The sequence below is a fragment of the Quercus lobata genome, chromosome 1 (assembly GCF_001633185.2).
Source record: "Quercus lobata isolate SW786 chromosome 1, ValleyOak3.0 Primary Assembly, whole genome shotgun sequence".
NCBI lineage: Eukaryota > Viridiplantae > Streptophyta > Magnoliopsida > Fagales > Fagaceae > Quercus > Quercus lobata.
The window spans coordinates 8,448,629-8,469,695 of NC_044904.1; the positions used below are offsets into that span (position 1 = coordinate 8,448,629).

Consider the following 21,067-nt stretch of genomic DNA (forward strand, 5'->3'; position numbering starts at 1 on the left):
TTTATACCTGATACGGTGAGCAGTTGAGAGAGGTGGAGAGCAAAGAACCAAATTCAGAGAAAGAATGAGAGAGGCGGAGAAAGCTTGCTTGAGCAGTTGAGAGAGGCGGTCCAGGCAAAGGAAGCTTGCTTGAGCAATTGAGAACAGTGGAGAGAATCAGAGAAAGAATGAGAGACAGAGAGAGACGGAGAACAGAGAGAAAGGTAAAATTTTTAGAGATTTGAGTTGTTTTATTTGTTTTGATTTGCGATTGTTTTGTAGTTAATCTCTTAGACCGAACTTGTAGTTTATCTTATTGATTTTTGGTTTGTCTAGAGGAAAATAGTTATTTTTGGGCAATGACTTTGTTTAGAACCAATGTTTATCTACTAAAATTTTTGTTTTTTAGTTAAAAGGATGTGTCAAATTTTTGTAATTCTTCTGAAACTTTTTTTTTTTTTTTTTTTTGCCCCTACTACGCCTTCTTTTCTAAAATTTGAGGCCCCCCTTCCATTTGAGGGCCTTAGGCAATTGCCTAATTGGCCTAATGGAAGGGCCGGCCCTATAGGTAAGGTTGGTTCACGTGTTATATATGGCAGCGAACCTTCCAAATTTCCTTATACACCAACTACTCTCTCAAACTCAATCGTGTTGGTGGAGTACTCACAAAGTTTCTGGTATCATTTCAAGTACAAAAGTGCCTTTTTTTTGGGGGGGGGGGGGGGGGGGGGGGGGGGGGGAGTTTTTTAAACACCATGTTAAAAGTAAGATTTTATAGAAGAAAGCTCCCATGACTGGAACAGAATCACTGTGTCCATATCCAAGCCAAACGAGAAGTGGGTCTATCATCTATGTCTCTTTAACATTGTAGAAAAAGTTTTTAATGATTGGAAGACATCTTTTTCACGACTTTTTTTTTTCTTGACCTACTTCTACCCCGTTATGTGCCACTGTTGTTATTGTAGTTTGTGACTCCTCTCATTGAACCACAGGGAGTTATGACAGTGAAAATCGAAGGATCAGAACTTAATTGTCTAGTACCATGTCAAAGTATTGGTAACACTATATTTGTCTAGTACCATGTCAGGGTATTGGTAACAACACTATTTTTGTCTTGTAGGACCGATCCATTCAAACTCAAACTTCCATGCTCGAGTGGCAACATAATCAAATGCCACAATTATCCCCCGTCTGCCTCACTTTTACATCGAATTCACTATTTTTTTCTATCACTTTACAATCTATCACGTGGACAATTGCAACACAAATTGTGATATTTTATGTGGTCTTAAAATTTTTGAATTCTTTACACAACTGTCCAAGTCCCTTTTAGAGATGACAATTTAAACCTGCACCCATGGGTACCTATCTCACCCGTCCTTCATGGACAGGTTTTACCCACCCTGCAAAACAAATGGAATGAGGATGGAAGTTAATATTTTCCTCCGTACCCACCTACATCTGCTCTATTTATATTTAAATAATTAAAAAATATTTTTATAAGTTTTTTATAAGACATATGTGTTTTTAACCTACTAACTTTAAATTTATCTTTCTAAAAAAAGAACTTTATATTTATGATTTTTTTTATATTGTATTATTGAATTTATAATTTTATGTTTTAATATTTACGTTGTTTATATTTTTTAATTGTTGAATTGCTATGTTTGAATTGTTTTTGTAATTCTTATTATTTGAATTGTGGTTTATGCTTTGAGAAGGATTTGTAATGTTAAAACTTTTTAATTTTATTGTTTTATGATTTTTAATTTAATGCATTCAAAATAAACATTTAATAAATTATATATAAAAATAAAAACAATTCGGGTGTAACAAGATAGGTACCCACTGGTACCTGCTAGAATGGGGCGGGGAAAACAAACCCGCCATGAAGCAAAAGTAGAGCGGAAAATCGGAAACCCGCCCCATCGCCATTCCTTACACATAAAGATAAATCCTATGTGCGACACCTATATATGAGACCTATTAGGCTATTCTTAAATGGGAGGAAAAGTAAAGTACACTGAATGCACTATATAATTTCAGGCAAGTGCAACATGCAGGTCTTGATAATGGGCCGACACCTTCAATGAAAGAAACTAAAGAAATATGTAACTTATTAACAACATGAGAATAAGGATTGCATATTTTGTTGTCAAGGTAAGTCCAAGACAGTTTTGAACAACTCACAAAGTAGAGCTTTGCCCACAATTTTGATAATAGTAGAGGCACTCCAGAAAAACACTATTTTTGTATGTCTTCATTTGCAAGATAATCTTATGGCTTATTGGAGCAAAAACAGAAGCAAAAATATAATTCTTGGATATGTAACTTCACAAAAATGTTTTCTTTTGCACTCTAATGAATCATGTAGTACACATCATATGCTACTTTTGACGCATTAATATCATTCAGCTTGCTAGTCCACAACTCCAACGACTTTTGGACACGCCTCCGGACACTGTCTTCTATAGTTACAGCTGCTTTTCCACAGTAAACAATGACAATAACCACCAATTAACCAAACATTCTGAGATTTCCCATTGTACATTATTTCATATTGCGTCCTGAATGTCTCTTTCAGCCATTATCAAACACACACTGGGATGGTCATAAGGTTAGCAAGATACTGTGAAAAATTTACAAACAGCTTTTCCTTGTGTTCACCTCGATTTTATGACCTATCCATGAATCAAAATGATGGAACATCTGCAATTCGAATGGCACTTTTGTCAGATTCACCCAAGTCACTTGGCAAATCGCCTTGTCCACTCTGCAGCTAGTTCATCATATTTTTCTCTATCTGCCAAGTACAATCGGGCAATGCCAGGGATAAGCGGCTTATCTGCTGTGACGAGAATATTCATAAATTCAGTACTAGAGAGAGAGACACATCCAGTTCAAGTGTTATTTTTGCTGATATCTTAGTTCCAACTCAAAGCTATAAAGGTCCATATTGGCACAATTTGAGAAGTGAAAACCCCAATTTTACTTCCTTTAATATTGTATGCACAAATTGGCATTGGCTACTGCTGTTGGTGACACGTGTAAGGGATGCATCCGGCATCCCAGCACGCCCTTTTACCCCCTTCCCAACATACAAACACAGATTTTGAAATTAAAAAAAAATTCAGATATTTATTGTAAAAATGAATGTCCAAGAGATCGAAAGAACTTACAGGGATTAGGATTTGTGAAAATTGATCTGATTGCAAGTAGCACCTTAGTGATTGTTAGAGCTGGACTCCAACTATCGTTTAAAATGTCTATAATCAAATTGCCAGCAGTATCAACATTGCAGTGGTAAATACGAGTTTTGAACACTACCTGCAAACCTAACGTTATAATGGGAAGAACTACAAATAAACAATGGACACTAAGCATGATAAGCAGTTGATAATTCTTCCATACAAGAGTACAACACATTTGTGTTTAAATTACACATTATTTTTCTCAGCTGAAATGCATTATTGATAGAAAAAAAATTTACGATTGTTGGAGTGAAAACCTTAGATCTCTGAATCATAAGATTGTCGCTTCAAACAGTACCCTAAACTGCCTATTTTTATGCTATAATAATGGTATAATAAATAGGAAAATCTTTGCGAATATAACAGTCTTATGTATATTAAATAGTTTCATATATGCTCACACATGCGTAAGTACCCACTAAACACATAAAGATTATGGAAAAAACCCCTAAAGACATGAAAAGTCAAAGCACAAAATGCTCCCATTTTAAAGTGGACTTTTTCCATAGACGACTCTCATTTTCAGACAAAGCTTTTTGTTTTATGCTGACTAAAATGTTAATAGATCCACCTCCCCAACCCCCCCCCCCCCCCCCCCTCTCCAACCCACCCTTTTTTTCCAGTGGTTGCACACCCAGCAGTACTGTCCCTTTTACTTCTTCACCAAATTCCTAACATAAACCAAAGAAACTTAGAGAGGGTGTCATAAGATATATGTTGATGTTCTAATAAAATGTGCATTCTGATGTTTAAGATGACATAATATTTCAAATTGTTCAACATACCTTTGGAGGTTTGAATGGATAATCGCTTGGAAATGTTATGTCTAGGAAATATATACCACCTTCATATGGTGTTCCTAAATACATGGACACACAAAAAGTTCAGTCAATATTGCTATGTCAGTTATAATAATGATGCACAAATATATTTCCTTACAACCATCTTTGCATCAGCCCTACATTATAATAAAAAGCCAAATTACTGCTTTGGAATTGGAAAATTCACTCATATTCATTTGAACAGTTAAGTGATATGCCAAGAACCCAGTAATGGAATGAAATCCAACCCAAAATAGCAAATGCATTGGTGTGTGTGCTAGTGGGGGCAAAGAACCTACAATGGGCCCAGGCCTCACATGTTGAATTTAATAAACCTCATAGAGGCATTCTCTAGTTCTCTAAACGGGAGCTAGACAACACAGAGAACAAGAAAGAGGAACTCCATCTAAAAGTAAACTCGAATCACAAGATTAAGCTTGACGACTGGAACTTCATCACCAGCCACACTACTCAAAATCAAATAAAACTCAAGCTAGCGTGGTTGAGGATGTGAAGAAAGTTCCTGAAGCTTCAACAACTGGGATTGTTATAAGGAAAAGGTTGCAAATGATGATGTACAATAACATGTACAGGATTATATTTGATAGGAGATTCAATAGAGAGGATGATCCTTTGTTTTTGAAGCTTAAAATTGAGGGAGTAAGTTTAAGCCAATACTCGAGGAAAAAGGAAACTCAATTAGGCTTGAAGACCAGAACTTTGTTACTGGCCCCATTTCTGGAAACTATTTAAACTGAAGCTTAAATTGAGAGAGTGGAAAAATTTAAGCTAATACTGAAGACAAAGTACACCCAAATCATATGGTTGATATTGAAACCAGAAATTCATCACCAGCTGCGCTAGTTAAAATCATCAAAACACAAACTTAGAATTGTAAACTTAAGTAACTCAAGCTAAACCTTCCAACAAAAGGCAAAACACAAATTAGGTTTCAACTAATAGAACTCATCACCAAGCCATTACTCCAAATCATCAAAAATACAGGTTCTTCAAATCAAGCAACGTGGATAAAAATTGAAGCAAAAACTCAAACAAACTACCTCCACAGTCACATCACTAAGCCTTAAAAAGCAAAACTTCACCCAAAAACCACCAAAAAAACTCAAACTTGAACTAAAAAGTGAGTAAAAATATAAGCCAACACTCAAAGAAAGCAATAGTGGCCTTAAAAGCTAATTTTATGACAAACCCATCACTCAAAACCACCAAAAGACTGGAGCTTGAACTAAAAAGTCAGCAAAAAACACAAGCCAGCACTCAAAACAAACAGCAAGCAAAACCCAGAAGAGAAAAATAATGGAACCATAGAAAGTAGTAGTGTCCTTAAAAGACAAGTATATGATAAACCCATCATTCAAAACCACAAAAAGACTCGAGCTTGAACTAAAAACATAAGCCAACACTCAAACAAAGCAAACCCCAGAAGACAAAACCAATACTAATAGTAGTAGTAGTAGTAGAAGTGGATGAGAGGAGACCTTGGGGACCAATAATGGTGGCGACCCAGTGGTAGAGATTGTCACCCTTGGGTCCAGCAGAGCAATCGGGAGGTGGGTCCATGTTGAGCTCGGACATCTCCCTCTGAATCCTCTTCCCCGAAGCAGACAAAGAGGTCGTCGATGCTGTCAATGCTTTAGATGATAATGATGATGATGCTGAATTCCCCCCTACTCCTCCTGATATCATCATGCTCTCTCTCTCTCTCTCTCTCTCTCTCTCTCTCTGTGTACTCTTCAAACAAACGCACCGTTTTAACTCTATTTTCTTTTTTTGGGTGGTTACAGTACAGTGTCACAGACACAAATCTAAAAGAGGTGGATGAAGAAGGAGTGGTTGGTGTGAAACGCACCGTTTTTATGTTTGTAAGCAGCTCAAAACGCATCGTTTTTAGCCACGTGGACGAAGAAGATGCGGTGGTGTGAAACGCACCGTTTCGACGGAAAAAATATGAAAAAAAAAATACTGGGTTTGGGAAGCTACTCTTTTGTATCAGAGCCAGGTTTCGATCCTGGGACCTGTGGGTTATGGGCCCACCACGCTTCCGCTGCGCCACTCTGATTTGTTGATACTGGATGCATTAAGTTTATATTTATCTAACTATTAGTCGTAGGCCAGTGGCTACTGCCTAGGCTTTTTACCTAAAGATCAAAACTATCGATATTTTTTTTATTTTAAAAAAATATATTAAGTGAATTTGATTGAAATGGGAAATAAATAAATCAAAAAAAGAAGAAACAAAAGGTGTAAAAGGTTGAGGGACAGGGACGGTTTAATACATTTTTATCTAAACCCAAACACCCACAGAGAACCAAAGAAAGGAGCAAAGATACCACCAAGTCCTAACCTCACCAAAGAGGTCAAACTGAATAACCAAGATGGTAGTGTCTTATTTAGGAAATTTGAACTTAAAAGAGAGATGAATAAGATTCAAACCACTTATGTGATCAGGAAAGGAACCGATAAGTTGATTGTTATCAAGAGATAAACTTTTAAGATTGGACAAGTCTAATATTAACAACGACAGCAAACTTGCTAAAATATTCCAAAATAATTAAAAATTGTTAGTTTGATGTGTCAACCAAAAACACATAAAATTTATAAGTGACAATTGAATCTCACCGCTAAAATTAGTAGATGACAAATCCAAATAAATAAGTTTTGTAAAATTCCCAAGTGATACTTGAATTAACCCAATAAAATTGTTCCCTGATAGATCCAAATAAGTAATTTGTGTTAGGTTCTCAAGTGATTTTGATGGAATTAACCCAATAAAATTGTTCCTTGATAGAATCAAATAAGTGATTTGAGTGAGGTTTCTAAGCGATGTTGGAATTGGCCCTGTAAAAATGCAATAAGAGAGATCCAAATGCTTCAAGGTCTTTAGACCGCTCCAATTATACTTAAGAAGAGAAACTTCAAGATTCTTATTTTCCCCAATATTTTCTCATTTTTGTTAATGATTTGAATTTCCAACATATAGGTATATTCCTGTCTTCATTATAGATGATATTTCAAGTGTATGTTCTCCCCCATCCCCTCCCCAAAAGAAAAAGGTGCACATGTTGCTCCTTTGTCCTTATATGAACAAATACTCATCAACTTTTACATTAAACCATCATTTATATTATTTTTATTTTTATTTTTATTTTTATTTATCAATCATTGACATACCACTTAAGCAATTATGAAAAAAATTAGTGAAATTTTGTGTCTCAAGTGGACCGTACTATTTTTTTAAGATGAATTTAGGGCCATGCCTTCAACTCAATTTATTTGCAGGAATGAGGAAAACAATCAACTCGATTCCGTAAAACACTCATCACTAGCTATAAGAGAACCGAAAACGAGGCTCCCAAGTTAGGGAATTATGACATTAGTGATCCCCAAAACCAAACAGGACATCTTCTCAACCACAATACCTTTAGCTGAACCTGAATTTTGTTCATGTTTGGTGTGACCATAAGCAGGTTGTGGCCTCTCAAACAAGACTTGGCCAATACAAAACCCAGAAGCTAAAAACTCCACCTAAAAAGAGATACAGAGTGGTAATGGATAAATAAATAAACATTCTGGCAATAATGACATAGTTGTAAGACACGTCCACTCCCATATGGACCATTCTAAAATCCAGGTCACTCCCATTCTAAATGTTTACATGAATCCATAAACCCTGGTAAAGAGAAGAGATGGTACATTTGTAAGCTCAATTTTTCATTGGCAAGGAACAAACTCAAGGTCCAGTTACATAGTCCAAAAAATTCTAGTTCCACTACCTAAAAGTATAAATTACAGTGAACCCCAGAAGAGGCCCCACGAGATAAGAAACAAAGGTGGAGGATAAAATTTAAGGAAAACTAGAGACAAACAAAATTGATGAACAATACAAGAATATTTCAACCATGTCATTGGGCCTGTGCATTTCCTTTTGACTTCATTAGATTACAAACAGTGCTGCTTTTGATTGCTCAAGATGGTAGAAAACTAGAAGGACCTCCAGGGCAAATCAACACAAGAACTAAAAATGTTGCAGACATCAGATATAGAAACTTGGGGGCCTGTAGGATTGAACTTGAACTCCCATCCAAGGGATTTGCAGGTCCAAGTGCTGTTGCAGGTGAAAATCCACCACTCGTGCTCGAACTAGAACTGTTTAGGAATATTACATGTTTAGAGTCAAGACCTTAAAAATAACAAACAACATTCTTAGTAAAAATGAGTGAAGTGGAATCAGATTCTCACCTTCCAGTAAATTTACAGGACCCATTACCTGCAAAGAGCCACCCACCAACAAATAGTCAGGGAAAAACCAAATATTAGAAACAGAAGACATGAGTACAGCATATCTTTCCTTCTTCTTCAATTCTTTTTTTCTTAAGTATGGCATGGGGATTCAAAACATGGACTTCTCAATGGGAAACACCAAGAAATCATTGGCAACAGTATATCAATGGACATAAAATTTCAGGCCTACAGATTAAAAAGAGAGAAATGCTATGCCACAACACTTTCACAACAAATCTTAAGTGGCAGGTTATTATTGGCTGTTTTTAGTGGGCAAAAAAGTAATTTCAGTGATGGGTTTAAATTAAAACCAATAACAACTTACCACCTATGATTTGTTGTGAAAGTGTTGTGAATATATTGTGGATGTAGCACTTCTCTTTAAAAGAAATAAATTAAGAGCAAGGGGCATCACTCATAGGTACTGCCTAAAAGGAGACTAGTATCCAAGTTTTCAGGTACAGCCATCCATAGACCTAACTTGCAGGATAATGGGAGTCATTATAATAATTATTTTCCTTAATGGTAAACCATGTTTACTTCAGGGTAACAGAAGCATTGGAAAGATTTCCTAGGCACGTGCATAAATACTTTCACAACCGTATTGTCCAGATCATAATAGAACACCAGCATCATATCATATGAGAAATATTCCTGTATTAATGGTTATAGCACATCAAGTCATACTAGATATCTTAAAATCATTCAAAGAAACTGTTCTCTGTTGGAACGAGTAGATAGCAGGATTCTACTTCTATGTGCCATACTATGTGTCATATTTTAAGATATACTACTTAAAGATACCTTTCTCTAGAGCACTTAATTTCCTAAATGTTTCTTAGAGCCCACAAACTACCATTATGTTTAAACGGAAAAATGATGTAAGCAAAAAGAGTTCCTTTACCCAGGGGTGCTCAACTGTTGACAAATTCATGAATATTCCTAATTAACTCTTACTACAGTATAGATGAAAAAGAATTCTGTCATACATTTTCTTATGGAAACTCAACTAAAAAAAAAAAACAGAGCATCCAATTAATGATCTCCAGAGATAAAAAGCAGGAAAATGACAAGTACTTACTGGGATCAATAGTGGTGGTTGTAGCTGTACCATCAAAGTCACATGTTCCACCAACAGCATGCTTCTTTTGATAATAATCATTATAAGCATAAGAAGCATGATTTTCAAGAGTATCAGGGTTATAACATGGTTTCCCTGATTGAATGGCAGTGCAGTTAGCCTGGCCTTGCCCACAAGCCCAGTTTAGGCCATTTTGTAACTTATCAGAATCTGCACCAGGTTTTGCCACACAGAAAACCACAGAAGAATTTCCTGTAATTTGATCAGAAGGACCCAAACTCAAAGAATATACGGCACTCCCGTTGGCATAAAAAACACCCCAATTTTTTTCTGACACTGGCCCAGGCCTCTTATCTTCATTGAACAACTCATATATGTAGGTATTAATGGGAATGTTTAGCTGACTTGGTGGACCTGAATTATTTAGAACTCGCTTGATCAGATTATCAACAAAGGTCTCTGCATTCTCCACAGTAGCATCAGGTTCTTTTGCTCCACCAAACCATGGCCAGCCACTCTCTGTCACAACAATAGGGATTCCAGAAAAATTTAAAGCATCAATAGAATAATAGGCAGCATCCACCATAGCGTCAAACATGCTGTTATAGTGGAAAAGAGTGTTTGGGTCTACAATCTGCTTGACTGAGGGAAGTGGTCGGAAAAGAGCATAATCAATTGGGAAAATGCCATTCCCTTTCGTGTATCCGTAATAGGGATATGCATTTAACATGTAATAGGAATTTGTGTTTTTCAAAAACTGAAGGATTTGGTAAATAGTAGAGTTCCAGGAAGAATCAAAGGTAGCAGTGGAGGGGGGGAAAGGTCTAGGGATTATATCCATATGATGGGGAGTTGAAACTTTGACCTGAAAATTTAGGTCTGAAGCAACTAGGGCTTTATGAAGGTAATTCATAGCAGAAACTAAAACTGGGGCAGCATTAGGGACTGCGGTAAGAACCTCACTGCCAACTGCAATGGCTGTAATATTGGTTGAAGGCAAGTAAGCTGCAACATTTTTATTAATCCAGGCTGCTGCTGCAGAAGGAGATTCTCCAATCCCTAGGATTTCCTCATTTGTGACACCAACAATTACCTCAATCCCACTGTTAGAAAGGGCTTTCAGCATGTGAGAATCAGCATCATAAAGGCGAACATGAGTAATTTGATTGGCTTTGAGAATTGCAACAATATCTGAAGCTGGTGGCAAATTGGTAACATCAGTGCCAATGTTTATCCCTACAAATGCACCTGCAGGTTCACAGTTATGATTCAGTGACAACCAACAATCTGTAAGAAAGATAATATAACACAGTTAAACTATCTCCTAGATCCAAATGGCCTCTAACAGCTTCCACATCTGGCAGGTCCCAGCCTTTCCATCATTTTGAATAACTTGTGTAAGATATTGTTTGTACATCTGGCAACTTCCTTAGCCTTTATAGATGTCTTTATTTCTGCAGCTCTAGCTCGTAACTATCTAATTAAATGTTAGAATATGAAACACTTCATGGCCACCTTGCATAACAACCCAATACCATACTTTCTGAGGCATCACCTTAGGCATATGCCAAATACATTTTAATATGGTATGTTTGTCTTTTCTTCATGAAATGTCAAGATGAATATTGCTGTGCTGTGTTTTTATAATCATAGACAGGACTAGAAACTGACGAAGAGCCATAAGAATAATAATGATTTTACAAAATCAACAAGCAAGTATATATACACACAAACTGGGAAATGATACATCATTTTAGTACTTTAATGCTGACATCTCCAATTCTGACCAGAAAGAAATTCAAAATCCAGATTGTGCTCATAATTCAATTGACGCATTTGACTGTACCCGGAACATTAACAATGATGATGAGCGTGGAAAATGAGACCAGAATTTTATTAAATTACCTAATGCACGAGTAAAAATGCCAAAGACGAGCAAAAGTAGACTTCCAAGCCATTTTTCACGCATCATCCAATCCAAAAAAATGTCAACCTAGACTTCCACTTCTGAGCCTTTTCACTATTAGATGAACCTTAAACTGCCAAGTTCAGCAAAAACAAACCAAATGCAATCAGATCCTCATTTCCAGCAAACTTCAAAAAGAGCTAACAACGTATGGATAACATTGGTGGGGGTTGGGGGAGGGGGGGAGAAGCTTATAGAAATTTTTAATATTGACAAATAACCATTTATGCTAATGGCCTTCAGAGAATATAAATAATGAAAAATAGTGTATAACATTCGAGCAAAAATCAGAACCTCCAAAATGCTATAAAAAATAATTACCAACATACCTGTTGTGAAAGTACAATTAACATAGACGTAACTCAAAAATGATTTAACCAATGACAATGAACCCAACAAATGGATGCATAACACTTATCGCCAACAACTATATATAGGCACATGCTTATGTCATTTTTGCTCTAACACTTCTAGGATCTATCAAGTGCGATATGACAGTTGCCAAGGGCACAAATAGGTTGAAAAATAAATCAATCCAAAGACAGCAACGAGAAAAGAAATGGAGCAACACAATTAATTAGCATCTTAAGGTGCTTGAAATGGACTGTATCATTTGTAGTCTAACACCATCCGAACAAGATACATATATTAATTCAATGCTCCAATCCGAGACCTTAACTAATACTCTGTAATTACACAACAGAACTGATGCTAGCTTAATGTTAAGATATGCTAAAACATCTGTTAACATTACATGCATCCAATTTCACTGCAAAAAGTACTAGAGTTATGTCTTTCTTTCTTTTTTTGTTGAGAAATTACTAGAGTTACGTCTTTGGTAACTCATTGTACTATTTATCTTCAAACATGAACAAACAATAATCTTCCCAGATAACCAAAGTCTCCATTTCCAATAAAGAATACAAGCATTAAGAAGACTAACTAAAGTTTTATCTTGCTCAACTCACAACTTACTTATTTAAGAATGCATCCCTTTTAAGTGGTTGGTTATTTAGTTGGGCTGTGATTCCATAATGAATCAGAGGACTAGTGGAAATGAGCTTCAGCAAAACTCATATCCCAAGTGACAGACTCAGATCGTACTTACTTCAATATATATGGGTCCACGTCATTTCTTTAAAATCTAAACTACAACTGCAAAAGCCAATACATGGACAGTGATTCCAAAACTCAGTTGCTACTAAATAAAACTGCAAAAACAAGCATAAAAGTTGAATATATACTCTAATAGGTTTCTTACAACCTTTCATATTTAACAAACAAAAAGATAGTTTTATAAATGCAAAGCTACACATGAATAATCTAAAGAATAACAAAATTTTATATAAAAAAAAAAAAAAAAAAATGTTGTCTTTTATATGCATATCAGCCACTCAGGGTCTAAGAACATAAAAGTAGAAAACCAGTATCCCTAAGCTAGATTTTTTTTTTTTAATAAAAGGCCTAAACTCAGAATACCCAGGTGCACACCCAAAATCAAATTCAAAAGCACCCAGATGCTAGCCAAAACCCAAAAAGCAACAATAATCAAAGAACCCAGAAACCCAAAGGAAAAGATGGGAAATTTTGAACCCATACGCAGAAATCAAGAGTAAACAGTGAAACAGTACCTGATCCAACTTGCCCAGCTGAAGAGACTGAGATACCTACACTCTAAAGCCACTTCCAAAGTACTAAACAAAAACTAAACCCTAAGACAAAGGCTTCACAAAGGTTAGTGCTTGGGACACAAAACTGTCCACCCCAGAACAAGGAATCTAGAGAGATTGTCAAAACCCCCCCAACAGTGTCAAAAGAAAGTAAATAAATAAACCCTGTTCCTTCTAGAGCTAATGCAAACTTCTCTTTGCAAACAAACAACACTAGCAATTCTTATCACAAGCTATACCCCACCAAATCAATTTACATGTTACAAGAATATAGTACATATTTTAACAACACTAAATACAAATGTTAAACAGACTCAACCAAAACTAGTAATTAAAAAAAGGTTGTAGAGATGAAGAAACCTCAAAATGACAGTTTCTTTCTGAATCTGAGTAACTGAGAGTGGCATTAGCCAACACACATACAGACACAAGGGCCTACTATTTTCTTGTTGACTGCTTTTTATTTTTTTTGGGTTTGTTTTTGTTTTTGTTTTTGTTTTTCTTATTTCTTGCAAAGTTATATAATTATTTAAAAAAAATTATAGATTCTTGACACTTAGTGGAGCACATCGAGATTACCACATTTATACATTGTACTTTTATTTTTAATTCTTTATTTAAATATAATATATGAGCCATGCAATAGTGTGACACTTTTTAGTGATTTTCCCTCCAAAAGTCATATTGCTCAGATTGAAAAAAAAAAAAAAGGAAAGCAGGAGTTGAAAAGTCATTGGCTTTGTGGGAACGGTTTTTAGAACTAAAATAACTAGGTGAGTAATGAAAAGGATATCTAAAAGGTAGTATGCAATTATTAAATTATTAATTATTTCAATTCAGTGGAATTGATTGACTCTATTGATGAAGAAGGTTTACTTTTTATTATTTTTTGAATTCTATGGTCAGACTCGTGAATGATTTGGTTGGAGGGATTCAGATTGGATTGCACCATGCAATTAACCAGTGAGAGAAAAGTTAAAAATATATATATAAAAAGAGATTAAAAAAAAGTTTTATTCCTGGATTGAAATTAAAAGTGATTTTTAAAACTTTTAATCTTAACTTTTAATTTGCTATTGCATTATACCGGATCTCAATTTAGGATCGAGTAGGTTATGAATTATGTACGATTGCTAGATACAAGTTTAAAACCAAGAATAAGGTTTTTTTTTTTTATATATAAATTTTACATAAAAAATAAAGTTTTGAGATGATATATTTTGAAAAAAAAAATGCGAGGTCCACAAAGTTTTTCTCTTGTTTCAAAGGCCATGTCACATGTGAAGTATGAACAGTGTGAATAGTGCCATACCTTTGAATATGGCTTCATCCGTTATGCATTTCAGATGGAGCTTCTAGTTACATAATTTTTATGAGATTCTAAAAATAAAAAGTTACACCATCTATATGAACTTGTATGATTTATTAGCATGTATGACATTAGTATAAGAAAATTTTCACTTTACCTATAGAGTATAGACATTCCATTTTTGTTAAGCAAATTATTGCCTTTTTCTCTTTCTTTTCTTTTTTTTTTTGGCGAATGACAAAATCCCCCAATTTGAATTAGAACATAAGGTTTGACTCTAATTCAATGCAATTGGTGTAATATAAATCCTTCTCATATAAATATAGGCCTTTATAGTTCTTATATGAAGGCAACTTGATTTAAAAAAACCGAGGGTAAAGTATGGAATCTCACATTACTCTTTAAACTACTTCCAACTTCAAAGTACCAACAGATTTTTCATAATTTAGCTTCTTTGAAGGGTTGGTGTATTACTCTTTAAACCACTTCCAACTTCCAAGTACCATCAGATTTTTCATAATTTATCTTCTTTGAATTGTTGGTGAATTGGTTGGAGGGCTCTGCGAAGGTGGGTCTAAATAAAAAATTCTTTGATGCCAAAAGAAAAAACAAAGTTTGCACTAAAGCCAGAAAAGCAACCCTCTCAGAGTCTCAGAAAACATCTCAATGTAAATACATGGGTCCCAAATGACAGAACAGGGACACGGAAATTGGGTACCTAGGAGATTGAGATTAACCACAATCTGAATAGAGAAGCATATGAACACAAGAAGAATTGATGCTTGCTTGGTTGTAAAGTGAAATACTGTCCAAACCAAACGTCAAAAAAGTTCTTTTCCTAATACTTTATATTCCCTTTTTGCAACTGACTTTGGCAACAAAGATCCCCGGCTCCAAGAAAGTTCTTATCGGGGCCTATACGATAAAATGGCTATGATGAACAAAATTTGAACACATCATAACAGAATAACACAGATAAAGAGATTGTCAAGGAAGGAATTATCAAGTTTCTTCAGTCATTGGCCATTTTTCTTTGTCCCATCTCTTTCCTCCTCCTCCTCTCTCTTTCTTTATTAATTTCTTTCTATTTAATGGCTTATTTGGGTTGGGGGCTCTTATGCATAAATTGAAAATCATAAATTCATTGTATTTTTTGATAGTCTTCTCTTATTTAAAACTTTTAGGATGAAGTGAGCCTAGACAATTTCACCTGATTAACATCATCGCAAGATTAAACATCACTGCATATAGTCATGGCTTTTAGTCTGGTCCTGTAGATTCTATACCCTCTTTTTACTTTTGCAGTTTTTATTTTTTAATGACATAGCTGATGGCACATGTTAGCAACTCTAGTCTAATGGTAAACAGAATTTGAACACCACAATTTCAACATACAATATAGACTCTAAGATTTTCCAAAACCGTACGTAAAAGAAGCAAATTCTCCTAAATTATCACAACAGAACCAGAATCTAAATCAAATTCATGGAACAGTACGACACCCAACATAAAATTGATGGAAAGTGCAAACAAAATCCGACAAAGAGCTAACATAACAGTAGTCTTCTTTCAAATGGCTCACTGACTAGGAGACCTATCTCCGTTTGGTTGCCTTGAGTACTCTTCATTGTTAGGACTTTGGCTCCGACTCCGACTCGGGGCGGCCCTGGCTGGACTTTGGCTGCGGCTCCTTGAGCCATTATAGGGTGGAGAACGTGAATATGATCTCTCACGACTCTGCCGAGAGTATGATCTTTCTTGACTGTGCCTTCTGTCGCGGGGTGAAGCAGATCTGCATCAGAATAAGAAACCAACTTTTTAATGGAACAGATTGCAGAACGTAGAGGGGATGCCAGTTTGGGCAGCTATCAAGTGATATTAGAAAATATGAACAAATCACAAATATAGAAAAAGAGCCACAAACGTATCTATGTAAGTAGAGAGAGAGATCAGTGAGGACTGAAACACCAACAAATAGACTAGCAGAGCAAAGGTTGATTCTCCCTATACAAAAACTCACCTCACCTTTAAGATCAATTACAATTATAACCATTTTCCTACTCAAGTTAAGTACCCCCAATTTTGAAACTGTGTATGTCACATTATTAAAAGAGATAAAGAGTCAACGGGGATTGGCTTCATTCCATACCTTGAGTAATTCCTTCGTTTGGGGGCAGGGGAATAATCACGGCTTTGGGAACGAGATCTTGCATGGCGTGGAGGTGGAGAATGGGAGTATCTTGGCGAGCGAGAATAACGTGGAGGTGACCGTCTTCGATCATGATATCGACTCCTACTGCTGCTATAAATGGTCAAAGCACAAATGCAACTTAGAAAAAGAAAATGATAATGGGATTATTCTAACAGATACTTCGATTTACAACTGAAATAGTTATTTGTGATGGTGCCAAATGTAACATGATGAATGCAAATATGTGTCCCTTTAAAACATCAAATCCATATCAGTTTGCAACACTTTCAGAATAAAATTTGTAGAACTCCAAGCATTTTCCATTGTGGTATTGTTGATAAATAAAATTAAGGAAGAGTAATATTAGAACTTAATGTATTATTCATCTCATATACCCCTTTACTTGATGGATCTTTTTCAGATCAATAAAATTTATTACTTATCAAATAAGAATAAGGAAAAGAAATTGATCACACATAACTAGAGGGACACGATACAAGTGCCAGGCTCCTGCACATTCATACTCTTTTATAGGTGTCTTGTTGATTGGCTATATCAATTAGGAAATTTTGAGGCAAAGAAGCAACCACCACCTATAACAGGTACCTTCTAAAACCACACTCAACTACAAAAAGGTGTTCAAAGATTTCAGCTCTACAACATATGTCCCTGAATGATAGATAAAAAGGCGAAAGCCAAATTAAGATATTTTGATAATGTGAACACCAAATTAGAGAAACCCTACCTAGAATTATAATAATACATATCTTTTTTTTTATAAGTAATAATAATACATATCTTAAACAGGCTATATTACAATTTTTCCAACTTTTCGAAAACTTATCCAAAATCAACATCATTTTTCATTCTGCTTACGGCGCTTCACACAAGTTGAAAATTATGACAGCAGCATATGTGCTCTCAACACACAAATACTATATATGTTCAGATGAATCCATTTCAATGCATTCATCTGAACATATTCTAAGCTTGAATCACAGAAAGCATGAAATCATTTTACTCTAATACCATATGTAACAATGAGATTGATCTAAAAAACTCAGAATTGCTTTATGAAAGCTCATTTCCAAAAGTGTTGAAATTGCACCAAATTACTTTATTTTTGAGGATATCCATTCCCCCCACCCCCCACAATCTTTTTGGTAATTAAAATGCACAAGCCGCTTTTATGATTGAATATTCTCTAATCATAGTCCCCTATCCAGCCACTTATATATATATATATATAGACACACACACACACATATATGACCTTTTATGGTAAGACAATCTTTCATGTTTAGTGTAAAATCATAATTCAACTTTCTGAACAAATATTGAGCCAATTTTTTAACATTCAAATGGTCGCCTCCCCAAATGCTTTCACAAGGTGAAGAGGCCTCTCTACAGTGTTTTCACATAAAGAAAATCTTAAAAAATACATAATTATATAAATATTTACAAAAAAGAACATATTCCAATGAAAATTAAGTACACAACATGATACCCAACAAACAAGAGGCACCTTACCTCACTCTCTCCCTTGCCCTCATATCAGATGGCTTCTTCCTGTTCTCCTCTGCAAATACAACAGTCAACTCACGGCCAAGAAGAACCTGACCATCCATATGATACTTAGCTTCTGCAGCATCAGCAGGCTCTAAATATTGCACAAAACCAAAACCACGGGGTTCCCTGCAAAAATAGATGGGTACAAGAAACAGGGGAAAGAGAATACTGTCAAAATATGGGCCATGCTGAAGGGCATAACAAGGAGAGGTTCTTTGCACGCCATAAACCTTACTAATGAAATTGTCCAAAATAATCCCCAGTAATATGGAAGGTCATGATAAAAAAGCAAGCACTAGGCTGCTGACCTTGCAAGTGTCAGTTTTAAGATGACTTGAAATTCTTCAAGACTTGGAACATCTTCACAATGTATTCAAACCCAACTTCCTTCCAATCTTCATTACCCATTAACATCATCTTCAAAAGAACTCTAACTACTTGATTGTTGTCTTCAAAACTTTAGTTTCACTGTTAAATCTCAACAACTTCAATAAAAACACTCAACTAGAGATAAGAAAGAGTAGATAATGAAGAAAAAGGCCCACAACAAAACAGAAACTAGGAAGAAGGAACTTAGCAGGGTGGGCAGGTGGGCCACATTTCACAAAACAATTTTTCAAATAATGTTAGAACGTCCAAAACTTTTAAAAGGGTGACGATTTTGAGAAATTTATATTATTTATACCTATGTTTCCTCTTCATCCAAGATTGGGAATGAAACCCCACACACACAAAAATATTACCACAGTTCAAAGACATTCCCAAAAGCAGATGCTGAAAAGTAGGTCAAAGTTTTAATTGATATTTTTTTCCAAAACTTGTACCTTTATGCAAAATGTTAGTAAACTTTTTTTTTATAAGTGCAAAATGTTAGTAAACATGCCATTGACTCCACAAACAAGGAAAAAAAAATACTTGGCCTTAAAATTCCATTTAAACTTATGAAAATCTAATATACAGATATTCTTGTTAGCCAAGCTAGTTCAACTCTTATTGCTAGTTCACATATGCTCACCCAGTATAATAATCCTTTGGCAAGTAAATGTCCTTGAGACTACCAAACTGCCCAAATGGTCTACGAAGGTCCTCTGGCCTGCATAAAAGCGAATGATAGAAATAAGTGAAATGCCATAATAGAGAATTAACGGATATTAAACAAAATCCTTTTGATCATATACACTTACAAAGATTCCAAGGAGTCCAATAGCAACAGATTTCAGGATTACACCAAGAGCATTAATTAATAAAAGTAGGCAGAATAGCTAATCGGAACAAACCTACAGTCATGGCGAAGGTTACGAACAAGAAGGCTAGTAGGGCCATCCCTACTACGACCACCATGGCGACCCCTAGGGCTAGGGCTTCGTCCTCTCCTGCCATAACCCCTTGGTGGTGATGGGCTATAACTTCGTCCCCTCATTTATAGAGAAAAGGTTATCCCTACAATCAATTTCAAGAGACCTGTTAAACGATGAAACAACAAGAATAAAAAGGCAACATGGTAAAGTAACAAAAACATCACACATTTACAGTAAGGCACACATGACAAACTCAAGCTACAATCTCAGATGTCTACATTAGTCCAAAAGCTAGCAAAAAAATAAAGCATTTAATTCTAAAACAAATCATTAAATAATTAACAAACATTTACCACAAAATATAATTTCAAATTAGTTACAAAATATAACCCATTGTACTTCCTAAAAATGTTTTCCTAGAGAAAAATAGTATAACTTTAGTGCACCCCTGAGTAACTAATGGTTGTTTTCTTTACAAACCCATCATATATTCCAAGAAAAAAGCTAATTCTATTACCAATTTTACTACAAAAAGCTTAGCAATGATTCTAATTAGTGCCAAATAAACAACATAATAAATAAATAAAAATTCTTAATTACCTTTGTGTATTGTGTTTAAAAGTTGACCCATTTGCGTATAACAAATAACCCACATATTACATACACATATATGCATATACTGATGAACACATAACAACACAATCCAATTTTAACACAAAAGATTAATAAAAAAAAATTATTTTTCCAAATCTCCAACATTATCAAACACAATACAAGCACGCGTTTCAGAATTCAGATTAAACGAAATTCCAATTACATTGAAGCTAAACCCTAGAAAACATAAACGCAATAAGCTCCAACCATAACAATTCAAAAAGAAAAACACATTCATACTGTATAAAAATTGAAATAGAGAGAAACATAATGCATAAAAAAAAAAAAAAAAAAAAAAAAACAAAACAAAAACAGTGGTGGATGCAAATTAGTCAAAGAAATTTCAACTCGAATGAAATTGAAGAATCATGAAAAATAGGGGCACAACATAAACCCCTAAACCCTAACTAGAGAGCTAGAGAGAGAGAGACCTGAAGAGAGAGATAAACGGCGAGAGTGGTTGAGAGAGAGAGAGAGAGGGAAACGGCGGCGTTTGAGTGTGCGTGTGTGTCTGCAGCTGAGAGAGAAGACAATGTTAATCTAATCTCTTACAGAAACCCTAGAGAGTAGAAGACTAATATTAATGTAGTAATACTGCAATACAATATGTATTTCATTCGACTGTAAAACTCTCGCGGTCTTTTCCTTTTTTCTTCCATCTTCCCAGCGTGCCCCTGCTCTTACCCACACAATTACAATACTGCCCCTCTTTTTTCTTTTTCTTTTTAAGAAAATTTTAACTTATCGCATACGTTGTGATAATACTCTTTATTTTCATATTATGATATGTTTAAAATCTACTTATTTCGTTAAATTTGAAAATTTTTTGTTAAAAGTATTGTAAATAAAAGTAAAAATTTGAAATAGTATAATGAGAGTTATGAATAGTATCAAAAAGTGTATTAAAACTTATAAATAGTAGTAAAAATAAGCTAAATAATAAAATAAGCTAACTTTTTAAATTGAGCCAAACTCA

The 21,067-nt window shown here is 35.0% G+C and overlaps 3 protein-coding genes and 1 non-coding gene across 10 annotated transcripts; all 4 read right to left on the reverse strand.

Annotated features, from left to right (window-relative positions):
• Positions 1-2,154: 2,154 nt before the first annotated feature.
• LOC115977234 (constitutive photomorphogenesis protein 10) lies at positions 2,155-5,891 on the reverse strand. Of its 3 annotated transcripts, XR_004088501.1 has the most exons (5): positions 5,551-5,891; positions 4,016-4,089; positions 3,159-3,306; positions 2,647-2,827; positions 2,155-2,459 (listed from the first exon to the last, which is right to left on the reverse strand). XR_004088501.1 is itself a non-coding variant. In XM_031098987.1 (4 exons), the coding sequence occupies exons 1-4, from the start codon at positions 5,759-5,761 to the stop codon at positions 2,727-2,729; spliced, it is 531 nt and encodes a 176-aa protein (XP_030954847.1). In that variant the 5' UTR covers positions 5,762-5,891; the 3' UTR covers positions 2,155-2,726. The 3 variants fall into 3 exon arrangements, 2 of the variants coding, with proteins under 2 accessions (XP_030954847.1, XP_030954833.1); XM_031098987.1 differs by having other exon boundaries at positions 2,155-2,824; XM_031098973.1 differs by having other exon boundaries at positions 2,155-2,827.
• A 168-nt stretch (positions 5,892-6,059) lies between these two features.
• Positions 6,060-6,131, reverse strand: TRNAM-CAU. The gene has a single exon. It is a non-coding gene; the product is annotated as a tRNA-Met (tRNA).
• Positions 6,132-7,759: 1,628 nt separating this feature from the next.
• On the reverse strand, positions 7,760-13,552 carry LOC115977246 (glucan endo-1,3-beta-glucosidase 4). Of its 3 annotated transcripts, XM_031098998.1 has the most exons (6): positions 13,032-13,424; positions 12,376-12,555; positions 11,340-11,473; positions 9,435-10,682; positions 8,312-8,339; positions 7,760-8,218 (listed from the first exon to the last, which is right to left on the reverse strand). In XM_031098998.1, the coding sequence occupies exons 3-6, from the start codon at positions 11,404-11,406 to the stop codon at positions 8,038-8,040; spliced, it is 1,524 nt and encodes a 507-aa protein (XP_030954858.1). In that variant the 5' UTR covers positions 11,407-11,473; positions 12,376-12,555; positions 13,032-13,424; the 3' UTR covers positions 7,760-8,037. The 3 variants fall into 3 exon arrangements, with proteins under 3 accessions (XP_030954858.1, XP_030954866.1, XP_030954875.1); XM_031099006.1 differs by lacking the exons at positions 12,376-12,555; positions 13,032-13,424 and adding an exon at positions 13,431-13,552; XM_031099015.1 differs by lacking the exon at positions 12,376-12,555 and having other exon boundaries at positions 13,032-13,540.
• A 2,197-nt stretch (positions 13,553-15,749) lies between these two features.
• On the reverse strand, positions 15,750-20,679 carry LOC115977263 (serine/arginine-rich SC35-like splicing factor SCL30A). Of its 3 annotated transcripts, XR_004088505.1 has the most exons (7): positions 20,523-20,679; positions 19,417-19,579; positions 19,155-19,232; positions 18,448-18,607; positions 18,101-18,265; positions 16,529-16,681; positions 15,750-16,171 (listed from the first exon to the last, which is right to left on the reverse strand). XR_004088505.1 is itself a non-coding variant. In XM_031099036.1 (6 exons), exons 2-6 carry the CDS (start codon positions 19,557-19,559, stop codon positions 15,958-15,960), a joined length of 750 nt encoding a protein of 249 aa, XP_030954896.1. In that variant the 5' UTR covers positions 19,560-19,579; positions 20,523-20,665; the 3' UTR covers positions 15,750-15,957. The 3 variants fall into 3 exon arrangements, 2 of the variants coding, with proteins under 2 accessions (XP_030954896.1, XP_030954888.1); XM_031099036.1 differs by lacking the exon at positions 18,448-18,607 and having other exon boundaries at positions 16,529-16,678; positions 20,523-20,665; XM_031099028.1 differs by lacking the exon at positions 18,448-18,607 and having other exon boundaries at positions 20,523-20,664.
• Positions 20,680-21,067: the final 388 nt, after the last annotated feature.

What these genes read in the sequence shown, in the direction of transcription:
- LOC115977246 (XM_031099006.1), bottom strand. Translation starts at nt 11,406, where the DNA reads ATGATGCGTGAAAAATGGCTTGGAAGTCTACTTTTGCTCGTCTTTGGC. An exon ending in CATTTTTACTCGTGCATTAG is followed by an intron (nt 10,683 to 11,339) that starts GTAATTTAATAA and finishes GTGAACCTGCAG; the next exon opens with GTGCATTTGTAGGGATAAAC. An exon ending in TCCTGTAAATTTACTGGAAG is followed by an intron (nt 8,219 to 8,311) that starts GTGAGAATCTGA and finishes ATTCCTAAACAG; the next exon opens with TTCTAGTTCGAGCACGAGTG.
- LOC115977263 (XM_031099028.1), bottom strand. Translation starts at nt 19,559, where the DNA reads ATGAGGGGACGAAGTTATAGCCCATCACCACCAAGGGGTTATGGCAGG. An exon ending in AACCTTCGCCATGACTGTAG is followed by an intron (nt 19,233 to 19,416) that starts GTTTGTTCCGAT and finishes GCTTTTATGCAG; the next exon opens with GCCAGAGGACCTTCGTAGAC. An exon ending in AGGGCAAGGGAGAGAGTGAG is followed by an intron (nt 16,682 to 18,100) that starts GTAAGGTGCCTC and finishes GACCATTTATAG; the next exon opens with CAGCAGTAGGAGTCGATATC.
- LOC115977234 (XM_031098973.1), bottom strand. Translation starts at nt 5,761, where the DNA reads ATGATGATATCAGGAGGAGTAGGGGGGAATTCAGCATCATCATCATTA. An exon ending in CACCATTATTGGTCCCCAAG is followed by an intron (nt 4,090 to 5,550) that starts GTCTCCTCTCAT and finishes CCATGTATTTAG; the next exon opens with GAACACCATATGAAGGTGGT. An exon ending in TTTCACAAATCCTAATCCCT is followed by an intron (nt 2,828 to 3,158) that starts GTAAGTTCTTTC and finishes TTCTCGTCACAG; the next exon opens with CAGATAAGCCGCTTATCCCT.